We start from the raw sequence: 18,130 nt of genomic DNA, 5'->3' as shown, positions 1-18,130 counted from the left end.
TAGTAAACCAGCATCTACCAAGCCACCGTTTTTTTGTTTTTGCACTGTAAAAAAAAGGAAGTATAATCAACTTGGATGTTTAAGTCATTTCAAATTAAATTACATTAAACAAAGAAAAGTTTTGAAAGTTGAAAACTTTTTTTTTTTTTTATTGCTTAACTTATTTTAAAGCATTGTAAAAACATATGTTGTCATAACTTATTGATTATATAATTTTTACAGTTTGCTGGGTAAAATACATGTTTTTAAGCAGTCTGCTCTCTCTAAAAACCATTGTTATCTACACTGTAGCGTGTAGATTATCCTATGTAAACTAAACTGGGTTTCAGGGATATAGCAAGGGAAGTTTAGACCGAGCATGTACGCTTCTCTCTTACCCTGTGATTGTGAGCCATCCAGTGTTAATTACGGTGATCTAGACAAGTCTGGCCCAGTCTGGTGCATGCTGTGTAAATGGAGGTTTCAAGCCAAGTCATCCTTATTTAGCGCAGATTAAACTCCATGGCAGAATGGCAGAAAATAGTGATTTAAATAATATTGGAGGAGTTCGATAATAGAAATAATTCCAATAATTGTCTTCTCTAATTAAGCTCCACATCATTGAAGAGTGTAATTAAAATAGTAGTAGTTCATATTAGCCTCCTTTTAATCCTTTTTCATTTTCTTTGCCTGCTTATTTTTGCTCTATTTATTAATATTTCATCTAAAGTTCAGCGCTTTCTGCTTCAATTGACGGCTTAATCATTGCCCACAGACAGACACGTCTCCCGCCCCCCTCCGTACCTCAACTTTCTCCATCCCTCAGTCTCATGCACAACAGCACATATACTCATGGAAGACAGATGCACATCCACGCACAAGCGCTTGGCCTCACATCATCTCTCTTGTGTCCATCCTCACCTTTCCTCTTTCTTTAGCTCACCTCCTCTGACTTCTCTTTCCCTCCCGTTAGCTTTTGCACCCCTGTGTTCTCAGTCCTTTCATTCTGAGGAACAGTATACAGTAACTGTCCGTCTCCCACGCATCTCTCTCTTTGAGTCCTCGCTCACTGCCGCCAGACCAATTTCTTAATCTCTGCCTCTCGTTCTCACTTTCAGTGTTCCACCAGTTAGTCTTTTGATGTATTCATATACAGTTAGCTAACTCCCCCTGTGCCGAATCCTTGCTGTGCTGAATCTATCCTTTTGGCACAAGTGAGCAGTGTTAACCCTCGCAATCCCATGCTGTGCGCTCATTCACGGGAGGTGAGCTAAATCATAATCTGCATAATCATATAATCTCAGTGGGTCTTTACTGATTGTCTTTACTCTTTTGATGAACAGCGCCTTATATCCATCATGCTATTTATTACACATATACACATTCATTAGAATATATGGCTACTTTTGAATAGCCTATTTTTAATTTCTTTTCCACAGTTTATAGATCCCTTTATATGTGCATAGAGCCTCTGTTTTTGCACTTTCCAGAATAAAAGCTGTTCCAAAAAAACAAACCTGTTGGAATCCACGCTTACGAGTTGGTTGACCAATATATCATCATGGCTAATAAATTGGTTTATATTTGTCTTTTTTTCTTTTCTTTTTTTTAATTGGACTTTTGAGTTAGGGTGATTAGTGTCGGAAACACTTTTAATTGGACTTTTATAGTATCTCTCTCTCTCTCTCTCTCTCTCTCGCTCTCTTTTATTATTATTTATTTTTATAAATTGGTTAATATTTGGGGGGGGGGATTTATTTTTTTATTTAATTTTTTGGGCTGATTAGTGATGGAAACTATATTTTGACATCTAAAGTTTTTTTATCAAGTTAAAAATTATGAATTTTCAAATTAATTATCTAACTTATTTTTGTATTATGTATAAATATTTTTAAATATAAAATATGAAGTTTTGCACTTATATTGTACATGTGTTATTTACTAGATTTAAATTACATTGTCTGATATATTTCAGCTTTATATCGGCCTTTGATTATATAAGAAAAATTTTTTCGCCATTTCTCATGGTCCCTCGTTATTACCTTATGGGAGGATCCAGATGGTGTAACTATGACATCTATCAGTAGAGTTGATCTGCAGAACGGTAAAGGGACAGGGCAACTGATGCTGAGGCGGGATGCTTTGGGACAATTCTCTCCACATCCTTTATTTTACACCCTGCCTCCATAAGTGCCACAGTGATGGACGTCTTAAAAGGATGCAGATTTTATTCAATCTAATTTTCAACCAGCGCTTGAGCTTTAGCCAGCTAGACACTTTTTTAATGACTCTTCCATCTCAGAGGTCTCATTTCTACGGCAACATAAAGCCTCATCCATAGATAAGACCTCTTATTTTCTCTTTTCCTTCTCTCTCTCACTCTCTCTTAACTTTACTTTCTTTTTGTCTCCCGCCTGTTCTCTCTTCTAGCATTTCCTTTAGATTTCTATTCAGCTCTGTAATCGCTACATCTTTGAATCAAGCTGTTTTGCCCTCATTTACAAACAACAACAGTCCTCTGTATCTATTCATCCATCGAAAACTCTTTGTACCATTTTAAATAGGTTTCTTTTCAAAATCCATTTTTTGCTTGCCCACATGTAGTCTTGCCCACACTGAGTCTCACACATCTCGCTCATTGGACCTGAGGTAATTGTCCATGTTATTTACTGAGCTGAACCTGCATTAATCCACAGACCTGCTAATTAACTCCATCTGCCTATCATTGAAAAGCTCTAAATACTCTCCTCTTAATCTCCCATTGGGCGCTGACTCATACCAGCCAATCCCTTCTCTGTCCCTGGGAAGCCCAGCCCCATTAGAGTGGCTTTTAATGAATTAAAAGAATAAAACTAGCAGGCTCTCTCATTGCAGAGGTGAGGCCGAGAGTAAAGGTGGTGCTTTTGAAGTGAGATCGAGCAGGCGCTGCGGTGGCACTTCGCTTGTCCCTTCTGAACACAATTACAGTGACCCAGTGGGGAGTGCTATCTCGAAGTCACAGAACATTGATCTCGTCCCTTCATGGTGTTTGATTGGCCGACTAAAGCTGCTTCGGAAAAAGATGAGCATCCGTTTGCTTCCCTGCTCTTCTTCTGTCCTGATTTGTGATTTACGAGGTGACAGGTGGCTGTCATTGTGTATTTGCTTGTTTGAAGTGAGTTTGGCATGGAAAAAGACAAACGATTTTGTTTCATAACCTTTTTGGCAAAAGGGAATCTACAGCTTTTTTATCTATTTTCTCTAGACATGCTTATAGCACCGATTTAAAATCACCTTTCTACTACATAGACAGACAAATTTATTAAAAGCCCATCTCACCAGAGGTTTATGCTGCACGATTATTGTATCTATGATAACATTTCTGTCTAAATGTACATGGCAAAAATCAACCTTTTACATTTCAGTCCAATCGAGTCGCACTGAAAGATTATTCTGTGACAACTTTTTTTCTTTTTACATGCATCTAGGAATTAATTTTTTTAAATGATTTTCTATTGTAGTTAAAAATAAAATAAAAATGTAATAAAAATGAAATCAAATAAAATATTTCCAGTGTATATACATTTTGTATGAATTTTTACAATTTTGTTTGTATCTTAGTATTTCCCTCCAACATTTTTTAAACAATAAATAAGTTTTATTATAAATTTAAGTGGAAACTTATAAAAGTGGCTAATTTTGTATTATATACACCAAAGTTCAAAAGTTTGGGAGCTAGCCAAAAAACAAAACAAAAACATTTTAAATAGATCAAAATTACCAGTAAAGTAAATGCTGTTTTTAAAACGTATTCTGTATTCATCAAGGAATCCTGAGAAAAATTCCCATTTCCACAAAAATATTAAGCACACAACTGTTTTCAACATTGATAATGATATGAAATGTTTTTTGAGCACCAAATCAGCATATTAGAATGATTTCTGAAGGATTATGTGACAATTCAGCTTTGCCATCATAGTAATAAACTATAATATATAACTATATGCACGACTTTGAGCATTCAATTATGTGTGTTTGACTTCCTGTTGTGCCAAATCCTTCAATCCTAATGCGAACAGCTCTCCTCGATTTTGCCTCAAGTGTGCCGAATCGCAGACGACATCTTCTGAGTGGAAATTCGTGCGTTTGCTTGACAGAAGTGACAGAGCGTTTTGAAGTCCGAGCAATGACACGGTGGCCACTCTGTAGACGAATCCTCACACACTTGTTGTATCGTAGACTTTTTCCCCATCAGCCACCTCTCCCTCATCGAAGAACAGCAGGACATCAACTACATGTCGGTCTGTGCTGAAATTCAAAGCCCTTCAAATGCAGAACTGATGCACACTACTGAGGGAGTGATTTGAAAGGCTGGTGTTATATTTCTGCACATTTAGGTGGAGTTGGTTGATATACGGAGATGATTATTTGCTTTGACTTTCATCACAGGCTGTTGTTTTGTTGTTTCACGGATACAAGGTGTCTAATGGAGATGTACTGCGTAATGTCCTGGGTTCTGACGTTTGGAACTAATGTTCACTATATATACAACTCTGATGAAGGCAGATATCATGTTTTAGACCATCATTCTTCTTTATCCTTCCTTCCTTCTTGACTTTTCTCAGTATATAAATGTCACAATAAAATCCTATCATTGTTTTAAAACATTCTGTCTTTATGTTTGAAATGTTGCTTGTTGTCTGCGGCAGTGTGAAATAGGTTGTGTTTTTTTTGTTTTTTTTTACATTTAGTAAATTTTCGTCATGTGATATTCATTATTTTTGTCAGATTTGACATTGTTCTCTTTTCTGACTGCTGTAATAAATCTCAACACTATCATAAACAGTATATATCTTTTTTTCTTTTGCTATTGGATCAAATGGAAATACAAAAATTGTATTTGCTGTCATCTCCCGTTCACCGCAATTATGTTTTCCCAACTATGACTTCCGAAGCTAGCCAAAATAATAATAATAATAAAAATATAAATTTAAATAGATCAGAATTAACAGTAAAGTAAATGCTGATTTTTAAAACATATTCTGTATTCATCTAATGAATGAAACAAATGAAACCGTATTGTAAAGTGTTACCAAATGAATTATCATCATGATGTGCATTTTTGTCATCATTGACGAAAAATCTTCGCTAAAAACCATTTTTGCGCAGTCAATCAATAACCAAAGTCAACTCAAAAGGATAAACTCGTAATTGAAATATAGTGAAATATGAGATGCTTCAGTTTAAAGCTTTTCGTAAATCAAATTGATATGATGTATGAGGATGCTAAATGATTGTCCATGTCTCACTTCTCATCCCGTCTTTTTGTCCAAATCTTTTTCTTATCTCAGGTTCCTGGCTGTTCTCTGTGTCAGAGTTGGCCGTGCCAGGGGCGGAGGTAGGTCGGATCTCAGCAACAGATGCTGACTTGGGAGACAATGCCAAGCTGGAGTACACCATCCTGGACGGAGAGTCAGGGGACACCTTTAACATCACCGGAGCCAACCAAGAGGCCGTGATCATTCTGAACAAGGTGGGAAGAATGTCCACAGGACATATGGGAAAGGGAGAAAACCTTGCTGAAAAGCCCATCTGAAGCCAGTATGAATTTCCAGTTTTTTGCTGATTTGGTGCTGTTTTTTTTGGGTTTTTTTAGGCAATATCCCAAAATTCACATAGAAAATATGTTGGACACAAACTCGGCTGCTGGCTGTCAGCTAAATATGGCTACAGTAGTGAAGGTTGTCGACCAGCATGGTCTTTCTGTTTGAGGCAGGCTGAACAAGAAAGTCTTGCTGGTTAAGCTAGTTAAGAAGCCTGGTGGGAACTGCAGCACAATAGTGTTGACCTGCATCCAAAACACAGTGCATTCTGGTAACCATCGCTGGTCTTTTCAGCAGGGAAGAGTGTGTGTGTATGTGTGTGTGTGGGCATGGGTTCATAGAAGGTGGGTAGAGATCAGAAGACGCCTCATAGAGCAGATGATGCTCCGGTGTAGGAGGGGCAGGTTACTCATTCTGCCAGGTGTCGTGAGAAAATCTGCTCCAGTGGAAGAAAAAAACCTCAATAAAAGGCCAAAATGAGAGTCGTTGCTGTATAGGCGATGTGAGTCAATGTTGAATCAGCCCCATCGCAGTCTGTGTTGCCTCTCGCATTCGTGTGTGTGCGCGAGACACCGATCAGAGAAAAGAGTGTGATTTACGCTGACATGCCGTGTGGTGCATGCCACACGCGGGAGCCCCATGAGACTGCACTCGTTCACTGATAAAGATTCTGAGTGGCACTGTTCGCCTGAGGGCATCTTCGCATCACCTGAAACAGCACATGATACATTAGTAAATTGAAGGAATAGTTTGCTCAGAAATTAAAATTCTGACATTGTTTACTCGCCCTCATGTCATTCCAGACACACATGCTGTATTTTCTCTCTCCATAGAACTCAAAAGTAGACGTTTTTTTAGAAGCTCTTGTCATACAATGACAGTTCACAGTCACCAGGGACTATCAAGCTCCAAACAGGACAAAAAAACAAAAAACAAAAAACCAACACAAACCATAAAGGTATGCATTAAATCATTATATTCCAAAACTATGTTAGGCAAGTCTTATTCCTTGATAATCTTGGTGCCAGGCTCTAAATATCTGCCTGTGTTCTGGCTGAATGTGAGGTTAAACACTTCTGAGTTGGATTATTTATAAGAAAGCTGTCGCTCCTCGTAGATGGATGTTGCTTCCCTCATACAGTACGTGCACAAATAGTCAAAACATGCCAAACACTATTTCCAACACATTTAACATGCAGTACATTATAGCTATACTATGTTACACTTACTATAATGCATTATAATGTACATAAATTATACATTTGCTTTATTTGTTATTTAAGTAACAACATTTTTTAATCGGAATATAGAAGATTATGAGTTAAATTCTGTCTGTTCTTCACACTTCTGTTCAGAAGACTTGGAAACGAGTTGTTTGGACTACATATCTTTTTTTTTTTTTTTTTGTCTTTGTTTTTAACAGTTGTGTTAAGATTCTTTATGTGTTTTTGACTGCAAATATAGCTGCTTACAGGAACAACATGAACCTAAGTAAAATATGACAGAATCAAACTGTCCCTTTAATGGATCAACAGGCTCATTTTACACACAAAATAATCTCAACTAATCAGGTTTTGCAGTGATATGTTGCCTATTACAGTTAAAATGCTTGAAGCGCCATTTCCAAGCTGCTGGGTGGCCAGGTGATTGTGTGTATGCTCTGTTCAGATCTGGATCTGTGATCAGACACTGGGAAAAGCTAGCACAGTTTTATTGATGCCAATCCAGGTTCCTGGATTCATTTGTGTGTACCTTAGGTTGACTTATGGGGGTTTGCCTCTGTGACAGTCCTGGCAGGTGTGGGGAAGTCAGTGTTAAAAAAAGGCTTTGGCTGCAGGTGAGCCTGGGAGGGATTTTAGGCCAGGGATGTGTTACTGCGATAAGGGAAAACTGGAAAGAGGAAAGCGACAGAAAGGAGCAGTGAGATAAAACGAGTGGCCAGAGAGAGGAGACAGTATATAGAGAGATACAGAGACGTGGAAGTAAGACACACACTAGGGCAGACAGTATTAAAGATAAAAATGTAAAGTTAGAATTTGCAGTGCAGTACCTTCCTCAACTGGAGCCATTCCTTACCGTTCTAAGAACCGCTCGGCCCGGCGGTGGAAAAGCGGCTAAAGTTGCTAGGCATAGATGTTATGTGAAGTCTTGCACATTCAGTTTCTTTTTTTTTTTTGATAGGATGGTTATTTTATTTTAAAGCCGCACATAGAGTAACTAACTGAACATTTAAAGACTGTGTCTCTTTAAACTAAGTGCAAATGGACCCTTTTCACATTTTCTGGTTTGGGATACAGAATAGTATCCACCTTATTTTTCAGGTAAGAACGGGCGCGACCATTTGTAATTTGAATGTGTCTGGCTTCCGGTGTCATTCGCTTCCAGTTATTTTTAGCCGTACAGAACAGCTTGTTATGCTGCTTGATATTGCAAACTGGTATTTATTACCATATATTATTTTAATGTAGTGTCTTAATTATAAACATGCTGGTTTTTAGTGCAGACAGTTTTAAAGTTTACTGCACTCTGTTATTTCCTTATAGCGCCTAATAAATCGGAAATCTCGCACATTCACAGAAAACATCTTACTTGCATGTTGAAAAATAAGGTCCATATAGGTGATAAAGGAGCAAATACTATTTTTGTAAATTTAAAAGTAATGTGTTTCTTTAGTTACTTGAAAAAAGTAATCTTATTACGTAACTTACTTGTAATACGTTAGCCCCCCAACCCCCCACCCCCATGATACTAAAATGAAACACTGAGAACTCCAATAAAGGGATAGTTCCAAAACCTCATGTTCCAACACCTGTATCCATTTCTCTCCAATGAGCTGGGAACAAAATAACATTGGAGCCCATTGACTTCCATTGTATGGACAAAAACACTGATTCATTTATCTTCTTTTATGTTCTGCAGAAGAAAGAAAGGGTGAGTAACTTATGACAGAATAAAAAATTTTGGGTGAAGTTTTCCTGTAAATCATGTGAACTTTGAAAGAACCACCTTGAAGGAATAAAGAGTTAATCTGGGAAAGAAAGAGGGAATGCTTCAGTCTTCTAATGCTTAGTGAAGGAGGAAATGAAAAAGGGGAATTATGGGTAAACAAATGAACTCCTCCCATGTCTCTCCTTGAATTTCTACTTCATCCTCCACTGCACTGATGCTTTATTCGCCCAATCATATTTTCTAAAATTGCTGCTGTGTAACAGTTCTCTAATATTCCTGTCAAAACCACACAGAGACGGTTCCATTGTCCATTAGGGCTCGGAATTCTGGCCAGGGCTCCCGACTGCGCTGCAAGACGAAATGATGGAGATGAAGAACAAGACAAAGACAGAGAAAGAGAACAATGAGTGAGGATATGCAGGTGGGAGTATCTGAAGACAAAGATTAAAGAGGTTAAAAGGGATTTAGCCAGAGAACCCACGCGCAACTAATAGAAAACATGAAAGATACCACTCTAATAGAATTAGAATAAACAAAGCGTAAAATTAGCACTAAGCTCCCCTTTGGTTTCCGGCCCATTAAACAAAAATAAAAAAACCTGCTGAACATTATTTGTCGTGTTTGTGTTTGTGTTTACAGGACCCCGCTCTAGTTTGGCCACCTGCCTATCTCATTCACAACAGCCGAACGTCATGCCTGCCTCTTGTTTATTTCGCTCCATATCAGAAAGGCTGAAGTTGAAGATTTCTTTGAGAGAGAGAGAGATAGTGAAAAGAAAAGAAAAGAAAGCAGCACACAGAGAGGAAGAGCTCGCCCCAGGGAGGAAAGTGTTTCCAATAGGAGCAATTTCTGTCATCACAATGCCCGCCATGACCTCTCAGGAACCCACAGAGCTTAGAGCGTGGTTGCTTTTTGCTTAGAGGAGATACACGTACCATACAAACATACACGTACATGCGCATATAATACATCCGTTGATGTATAGATGACCATATGCAGCATGGACGCTTAAAGGCATAGTTCAACACAAAATTAAACTTCTGTCATCATTTACTCACCCTCACGTTGTTCCTCTCAAACCTGTTTGACTTTCTTTTGTCCATGAAACAGGAAGATATTTTGATGAATGTCTAAGCTACTCTTTTTAATCAAAAATGAATGAGCTCTAGGGTCGTTATGCTCCAAAAATGACAGACAGACATAAAAGCAGTCACTGAATTCTTTCAAATCTTCTGAAGTCATACGTTAACTGTCCTAACTGAAGTTTAAATGGAAAAAAACCCCTCTTGTAGCTCTAAAACCACTTTGCACTTTCAATTCAAATATCGTTTGACGTCATTGACGACTGTAGCCTGGCTCCGCCCTCCTGCGTACTTCCGCTCAATTTTATTTCCCTTCAGTACTACGTCTGGGATTGTGGTGTATTCTTTGGTTTTCTCCGATCATTTTTTTGGCGGTCCAATCAGCGAACAGAAGGAGTGGCTGAGAACGATGACGGTGAGGTCGTGCGCTGGTTTGAGTTGTAGGGTTACGTCACGACCAAAGGTTAGCGATTGGTTATGGCAGATCCAGAGTGACTCTGGGCAGATCCAATAGTTTTAAAATTCAACAGAGTACCCGCCTACAAGGAAGTTAACGCTTGTCAATGGAGAGAGGCCAGACTCTCTGTACAAATGAAATGTACGAGAGTCTGGTAGAACCAGGCTATGATGGCTGTCGCTTAATGTGCAAAAATCAATGATGTCAAATATCATCTGGACTGGAGCATTTTGATTGTACTTATTATCATTATTTAGTTCAAGTCTGCAGTCATATTCGTATAAAAAAAGAATAGCTTGGACATTTCAGGCATATCTTCATCTGCATTCAGAAGTTACAAAGGAAGAAAGGAAGTCATACGCATTTGGAAAGACAAGTATATTCCTCATAACCAGCCAGATCAACCTGCTAAGCTGATCTTTTTGACCGAGACAGTTACAAAACCTTTCTTTATTTCACACATTCAGACCATCCTCATTTACACATGACCTTTCCACCCTCTCTGTTAATTCTGCCCTGAATTACAAACCATGTTATGACAATAAATGGAGCACATTATAAAAATGAAAGGTACTGAAGAAAGAAGCTTCTTGCAGATAAGAGAAGAGACCTTTGATGTGCGGATAAAGAGGACAAAGCCTAAGGCTTGGTGTGTGAATGGGTCAGTCAGGGCCCTTTTTGGTAAGCTAGGTCATGCCTGCCTGTCTGAGGAGAAACTGTTTCCATGTAAAGCTGCACTGCGACCTCTCTCTCTCTCGCTCTCTCTTTCCCTCCCTCCCTCGCTCGCTCGCTCACTCATCTCCACGGTGTGCAGGCAATGCTGGGTTTCTCTCTGCAGATTTTTCCCTCGCTTCCTCTCCCTCCCCTGGGGGATGTTAGTTATGTGCTGTGGTCATTTCTGCGCTTCAAAAACCGTGTGGAGCACGGCTAGAAATTCATTGATTCTCAAACAGTGCAAAAACTCTTTGTCCTTGAGAAAACATGCCTTGAGTTGAGGATTAAGGAAAGGAACAAAGTGTAAATCTGTAGGTTTCAGTTTTGAGGAGTTGAGTCCACTCTATGTGTCTGGATATGAGTTTAGTGAGTATTTAAAGGTTCAGTTCTTCAAATCATTCACCTTTAAGTTTTTCCAAACCCCATTTGACTTTTCTTCCATGGAACACAAAAGGAGAAAATTTTGAATAATTTACTGGTCAATCCCTTTTGCATGCAATTACAATGAATGGGAGATGTGAAAGCTTGAATAATGGCACAAAATCAGCATAAAAGTATCATAAAAGTAGCCCATGCCATTTGTGTGTTACATTCCAAGTGTTCTGGTAGCTTTGCATAACAAGTAGATCGACATTTAAATAATTATTCACTCCTCACTACAATCTTCCACTCCAGAAAGCTTGACCACACTGACCAGATAATTAGTGAGTTGAACTAGCGAATCGGCCCAATTCGTGAATGAATCATCCAGGCCCGTTTTGTGAACTGGATCCGATCAACTGATTCACTGAAAAGTTTGTATTCTGACAATTTAAGTCAAATCAAATGTACTGTATTTGTATAGCGCTTTTCACAATACACAGCTTAATAGAAAGCCATATCCTACTATTATCTTTGAATTGCTTTAACATAGCGTTGGTATATTAATTTTCTTCTGAATTTATATTTAGCTTTATTGTGTTCATTTAATCGGACAACGCTACATTTCTCATTAATGACAAAAATTTCGGTCTGTTTCTCCAAAAAAAATATAGCATATGCTTCAGAAGAGACGGAAGAAGTCGTATGGAGCACTTTTGTTGTACTTTTAGGCGCTTTATTTGTGATCATTTTGGAACTTAACAGGCCCTGTTCGCATTCACCAAAATCACATTGGCTTTTACAGTGCCCACTTAGGACTTTCTTCAGAATAAATTACATTTTGTGTATTCCACCGAAGAATGTCTTAAGTCATATACAGCTTGGAACGGCACGAGTGGGAGTAAATGATGACAGAATTTTAATCTTTGGGTGAACTATTCGTTTAACACTTTGTCCTCGCGCTGGCATTACACAGCATTATTCACTGTTCTTAGACTAATCAACACAAAGTGAATTTTCAGAGTCATAATTATCCAGACAGAATGGCGCGTGTGTGTTTGTGTGGGCTGGTGGGTGGCATGCTCTGATTAAGCGTATGCAGATTGCTGGAAGTCTGTGTTTATGCGTTTGAGTTTGTGTGTGAGAGAGCTGCATTAGCTACACGGGGCTTTAATGGAAGAGGTCTGTGTACGTTTGAATATTTAATATGCCGGCAATAGATCCACATCTGTGATCTCTTGTGGCAGTGTTGTTCAACCTGTCCTTAAAGTAACTCTGTGTGTGACTAATGTTAAAGTAGCATTAACCACCTTTTTTGTAACAAGTTCGATACAGCTTTCCAACAGTGCCACCTAGTGCTACAACATGATTTGAGAGGTTTGAACAGAGTGATTGACATTGTCTTGCTGTTGCAAATGAATAGGAAGCTGTGATGCTATGAATTAAACATAGATCAGTGGACATGGACTTCCTGTTAATTTTTTATGCAGAATTGAAGATTGCAGGTTCAAATCTTGTATTATATTTACATTCATGGATTTGACAACTTATTATTATTATTATACATTAATTATACATTTATTTATAGGCACCTTACATGACACTCAATGACACCTTACAAACACAATAAAACAATCAACATTAAACAACAAATAATCATTATTTCTGCCTGGACAGACTGGATTAAAGCATTATGCAGTGCATGCATCACTTAAGCTCAATATTATATCTGGACATTTGTACCCTGAGAATCAAACTCATGACCTCTGGGTTGTTAATGCCGTTGTCTGCCAGTTGAATTTTAGAAACATCTGGGGATGCTGCAAATCTGTCCTCCCTCTGTAATTTATTTCCATATATTCTCAATTTAACTGTGGAGCTAATCCAGAGTCATCAACCTGTGGTGCTGTCCGGATTATCTGTGTTTGTTTTCTCTCAGAGTGGAAATATTGTGTTAATCTTCCGAGAGAGAGAGCGAGAGAGAGAGAGAGAGAGAGAGAGAGAGAGAAAGAGATTGTGATTGAGGGTGTGAAGAAGGACTGTGGCAAACAGGAGAAGGAATTATAGTGAGAAGGAAGAGAATTGGAAATATGGAATTTTTTAACCAGGAATTTTGAATAAGACCTGGTTTGCAAGGTTTAAGAACATAAGCAATGAATGAGAGAGCGAGTGAAGAGAAGCAGAACATTTTTAGATTGTAGTGTGTGAATTGAAAGGATAATCTGGGCTTAACGTCCCAGAGTCTTTTAAAACACAAGGGAGACCGCGAGAGCAGCTGTGAATCAGGTGTCAGGCAGACAACCTGATTCAAGACTGCCTGTCGACTTTCAATGCATGGACATGCGCACGTACGCAAACACGCAAAAGACGTGCAGAGGACGAGTATTTCAAGCACAGAGCCAACATGTGTATGCACAGAAAGAGAAACAGGGAGACAAAATATCAACCTGGAGGGTTTCACCGTGAGATACGGCCTCACCCACAAGTATAGTGACGGCATTCTTTACTGTTTGTATCAGGGTGAAATGGTATGGAGACAGAGTGATAGTTTTCTTTTGTTGTTGAGCAATTTAGCCCTCTCTCAGCCTTTTTTCTCTTGGGGATTTAATGTACAATTTTGTGTTGTAGTGCTTTGGGTATAATAAATAAAATGTATTATTATTGTTGTTGATGTTTTTTGCAGCACTATAGTTATGAGAGGTGCATTTTATTATTAGAGAGGTACATTATTATTTTTATTATCCGTCATTAAATATTTCTTGATGTGATGCAGTTAGCACTGATGGTTTAAATAATTAATTCATTTGATTCTATTTACAGCCATACTTTTACCTTCAGGGTTTCTTTGTTTACTATATACCAGTGCGTACATTACCATATGTTTTTTTATACATTAATACTTTTATTCAGTAAGGATGCATTAAAGGGATAGTTCACTTTGAAATTAATTTTTGATATGTTTTAGCTTACCTCAAGGGCATCCAAGATGTAGGTGTCTTTGTTTCCGCAGTAGTTTCAATTTTGATATTTTTAGGTCAAACCGTTCTTGTCTGTCAGTCATATAATGCAGGTCTGTGGTCACTGTCTCAAAACACAAGCACAAAGTCCAAATTAAAACAATTCCCCATCGTCCAAATGAAACAATTCCCCATCATAAGTACACATTGATGGCCTAAGACACGAAACGAGCGGTTTGTGTGAGAAAACGAACAGTATTTATATAGTTTTTAGCTCTTGAAAACAGCACACGTCCAAATGGTCTGACGGCGCGGGCGAGTATAGATGTATACATAGATGTCGCCTTGGCTACTGCAGTTCATTGGAACGAAACCGTAGCAGAGCGACATCTAGTGTATATATCTATGCGGGTATAGATGTATACACTAGATGTCGCCTTCACTACTGCAGTTCATTGGAACTAAACCGTAGCCAAGGCGACATCTATGTATATATCTATACCCGCCCGCGCCGTCAGATCATTTGGACGTGTGCTGTTTTCAAGAGATAACAACGATATAAATACTGTTCGTTTTCTCACACAAACCGCTCGTTTCCTGTCTTAGGCCATCAATGTGTACGTATGATGGGGAATTGTTTCATTTGGACATGGGGAATTGTTTTAATTTGGACTCTGTGCTTGTGTTTTGAGACAGTGACCATAGACCTGCATTATATGACTGACAGACAAGAACGGTTTGACCTAAAAATATCAAAATTGAAACTACTGCGGAAACAAAGACACCTACATCTTGGATGCCCTTGAGGTAAGCTAAAACATATCAAAAATTAATTTCAAAGTGAACTATCCCTTTAAATTGATCTAAAGTGACTATTTATCAGAGGTATAAATCACTTTTTTATATATATATTAAATTAGTAAACAGTTATTTAAAATTGTAATAATATTTGTTATTATTACTGTTATTTTTTATTTATTTTTTATCAATTAAATGCAGCCTTGGGGAACATAAAATACCTATTTTAAAATACCTTTTTTTTTTTTTTTTTTTTTTTTTTTCACATCTCTCCAAAGATCAAATACTTGAAAAGTTATATGATCTGCCATATGGTATTATGGAATATAGTGTAATGCAGTATAGCTGAATAGTGGACCATATAGAGAGCCTAATTAATTTCTTATAATTGCTATTTCACTAGAGAGCCATTTAACATCAAAACTGGAAAGTGGAACAAGAGAGAGAGGAGGAGATTCCACCCTCAATCTTATAAATAAACAAATAGATACAAATAATTATAGTACCATAGCATAAAACTAGCATAAACCAGCCTGTGAATTCTATTCAGTCAGGTTTATTATAAACAGGCGTGAGTGAGACACGAGTGTGTATTCTCAGACCGCCGCTCACTAGGAAGGGTGTTGTGCGTGTGATGGAGTGATGGGAGAGGAAAGGAGAGAAGGAGGGAGGGAGAGTGAGTGATTGAGTATGTGAGAGAGGAAGGGATGGGGTGATGAGTGTGTGCTCACAGTGTAAGTGACATCTCTCCTCCTCAGACAGATTGTCTCTCTCGGCCTCTAATGGGATCCTGTTAGGAATCTTTTCTCTCCATTTATCCCTCCTCTACTCTCTTGGCTTGACTCTCCGTCTCTTTTTTTTTTTTTTGTCTCTTTCGCTCTTTCTCACCTTCATTTATGTTTTTATTTTTCATGTTTATATTTCAATATTGGTGTCCTTCAACTGTCCCCTACCCTTTTAATCTTTAATCTTTCTTGATTCAGGTTATAGATTCATAGCAGAATGTGTTATGGACCTAATGGTGCCTTCCATTTAAAAGTTTGGGGTTGGTAAGGTTTTTTCAAATGAATGAAGTCTTGTTATGCTCACCAAGGCTACCTTTTTTTTTGATAAAAATGTAGTAAAAATAGACACATTATTACAATTTAAATATGTGAATATATTCCTGTGATCAAAGCTGAATTTTCATCATCATTACTTCAGTATTCAGTGTCACACGATCCTTCAGAAATCTTTCTAATATGCTGATTTGGTGCTCAAGAAACATTTCTTATTATTATCAGTGTTGAAAAAAATTGTGCTGCTTAATATTTTTGTGGAAACCGTGAAACTTGGAGATTATTTGATGAAAATACAGTTCAAAAGAACAGCATTTCTTTGAAATAGATTTGTTTCTTGTAACATAAATGTCTTTACTGTCTCTTTTGATCAATTTAATGCATCCTTTAATGCATCCTACAATTATTATTATTATTATTTGAAAAAAAAAATCTTTCTGACCCTAAGTTTTTGAGACATTTCAGATAGTTGTGTGCTTCCAACTTTGTGGCAACAGTTTGGAGTGAGCCACAAAGCCACACTTTTTTGGATGAACCTTACTAACTTGCACAAAGCCCAGACCTGAACCCAGCTGAACACCTTTGAGATGAATTGAAACGCAGACTGTGTGCCATACATCAGTGCCTGAGCTTACTGGCAATGGGAGAAAATGCCTCTGCAGACATGGTACATCTAGTGAAAAGCCTTCACAAAAGCTGTTTTAGAAGAAATGTGAGAGATTCTGAAATGTCTGAGACTCATTACTTGGTAACTTGGCCTGGGTCTCAAAACTAGCCACATTTTTAAGGCCTCTAAATAATCAAAATGATCAAAACTTGTACATAATCTACTACATGTCTTCTGCCATCTGATTGACTGTTTATACTTTTTTTAACATGTAAATTCCTTTTTGTATAATTCTAAAAATGTCCACATTTTGACCGTGGTACATGTGTATTTTTCGCTGTGAAATATTTATTTCAATTAAACACACGAATAATTTCTATATTGCAGCTTAGGTTTACTTGATTAACAATCCATCTTTTTTTGTTGTTTGTTTGAAATATCCTGTTTAAACGTGAGTATCAAACATGATCAGGCTTTTTAGGAATGTTTATTTGTACATCTCTCAATTGTCGTTGTATTATCATTGCTCCCAAAATAAAAGAACTTTGATCATAAAACTAGGCATTTAAATGTCATCTTACTAAGACATATTATTGGGAGATACTGTATAATATTGGGAGTGACAAACTGATTTATATTACAAGGGATCAGTAATCACCTGACCTTTTGGCCATATAAATATCAACAACTTCACCAAATTGCATATGTTTGTGTTTTTGAGCTTGATATTTTCTCATATATCATACGATATATATAAAAAATAAAAATAAAAAAAGCCTGGTGTATCAAATATGATACTCATCAAAAAATGTGTCTAAATGTTCAAAATCTTGTCCCATTAAAAATTACTATTATTTCATGTCAGGCTTTACAGTGTAAAGGGAGCATATATTCACCCCCATGCCGTTCCAAATCGGTATTCCTTTCTTTTTTTTTCTAATTCTTTGATTTCAGTGATCTTCAGCTGAGGTAATTATCACCTCTATGAATGACTTCTTGAGGTCTCTTGACCATAAACCAAGACTATTTGCTATTTGCATAAACCATGACTAGTTTTGAACCAAGATACCAAGTGATGAGTCTCAGACCATGTTTATGAGAGTCCTCAAGATCAAGAGTCCAACTCTGGTGAGACAGAAAGTGGCAGACACTTGAAGTGTCCATTGTGACCTCGTGTCCTTCAGTCAGCTCAGTTTAATTCAGCTCATTTCAGTCTGTCCTTCAGCCAGAAACCGAGGCCAAACACATTGTGTGCCCCACTGACTTCTTCCAAACTCAACTTGGTCTTGCATTAAGAAGAGAGTGGGAAAGTGTGTATGAGTGTGTGTGTGTGTGTGTGTGTTATAGCGATGAGCAGATGAATGTAGAACATACATGACACAAATGAGAGTCATAATGAGCCAGTTGTTTCTGACTTCCTTCAGCCCCTGTCCAGCTACTCCTGCCAAAATCAGCCCATTACCCATTCCTGGTGTGCCAGCTTCCCACACAACCCTCCCAGTGCCAGATTCAGATTCAGATCCCAAGACTCGTCACAATACAAAAAATGCTGCCTGGACCTTGCTAAGGCATTAGCATGGCCATCCT

At 37.8% G+C, this 18,130-nt stretch overlaps 1 protein-coding gene across 3 annotated transcripts in view; it reads left to right on the top strand.

Moving 5' to 3' along the window:
• The window catches only part of cdh24b (cadherin 24, type 2b), a 148,053-nt gene that overhangs the window by 106,536 nt on the left and 23,387 nt on the right, over positions 1-18,130 (top strand). For all 3 annotated transcript variants that reach the window (XM_084410550.1, XM_084410549.1, XM_084410551.1), the window contains exon 6: positions 5,310-5,491. In XM_084410550.1, the coding sequence (XP_084266676.1) occupies positions 5,310-5,491 (182 nt within the window). The remainder of the gene's footprint in view (positions 1-5,309; positions 5,492-18,130) is intronic.

The sequence above is a fragment of the Rutilus rutilus genome (assembly GCF_951802725.1).
Source record: "Rutilus rutilus genome assembly, chromosome: 6".
NCBI classification, from domain to species: domain Eukaryota; kingdom Metazoa; phylum Chordata; class Actinopteri; order Cypriniformes; family Leuciscidae; genus Rutilus; species Rutilus rutilus.
Note: the sequence above shows the minus strand (reverse complement) of the source record. Positions and strands in the feature narration are given on the sequence as shown.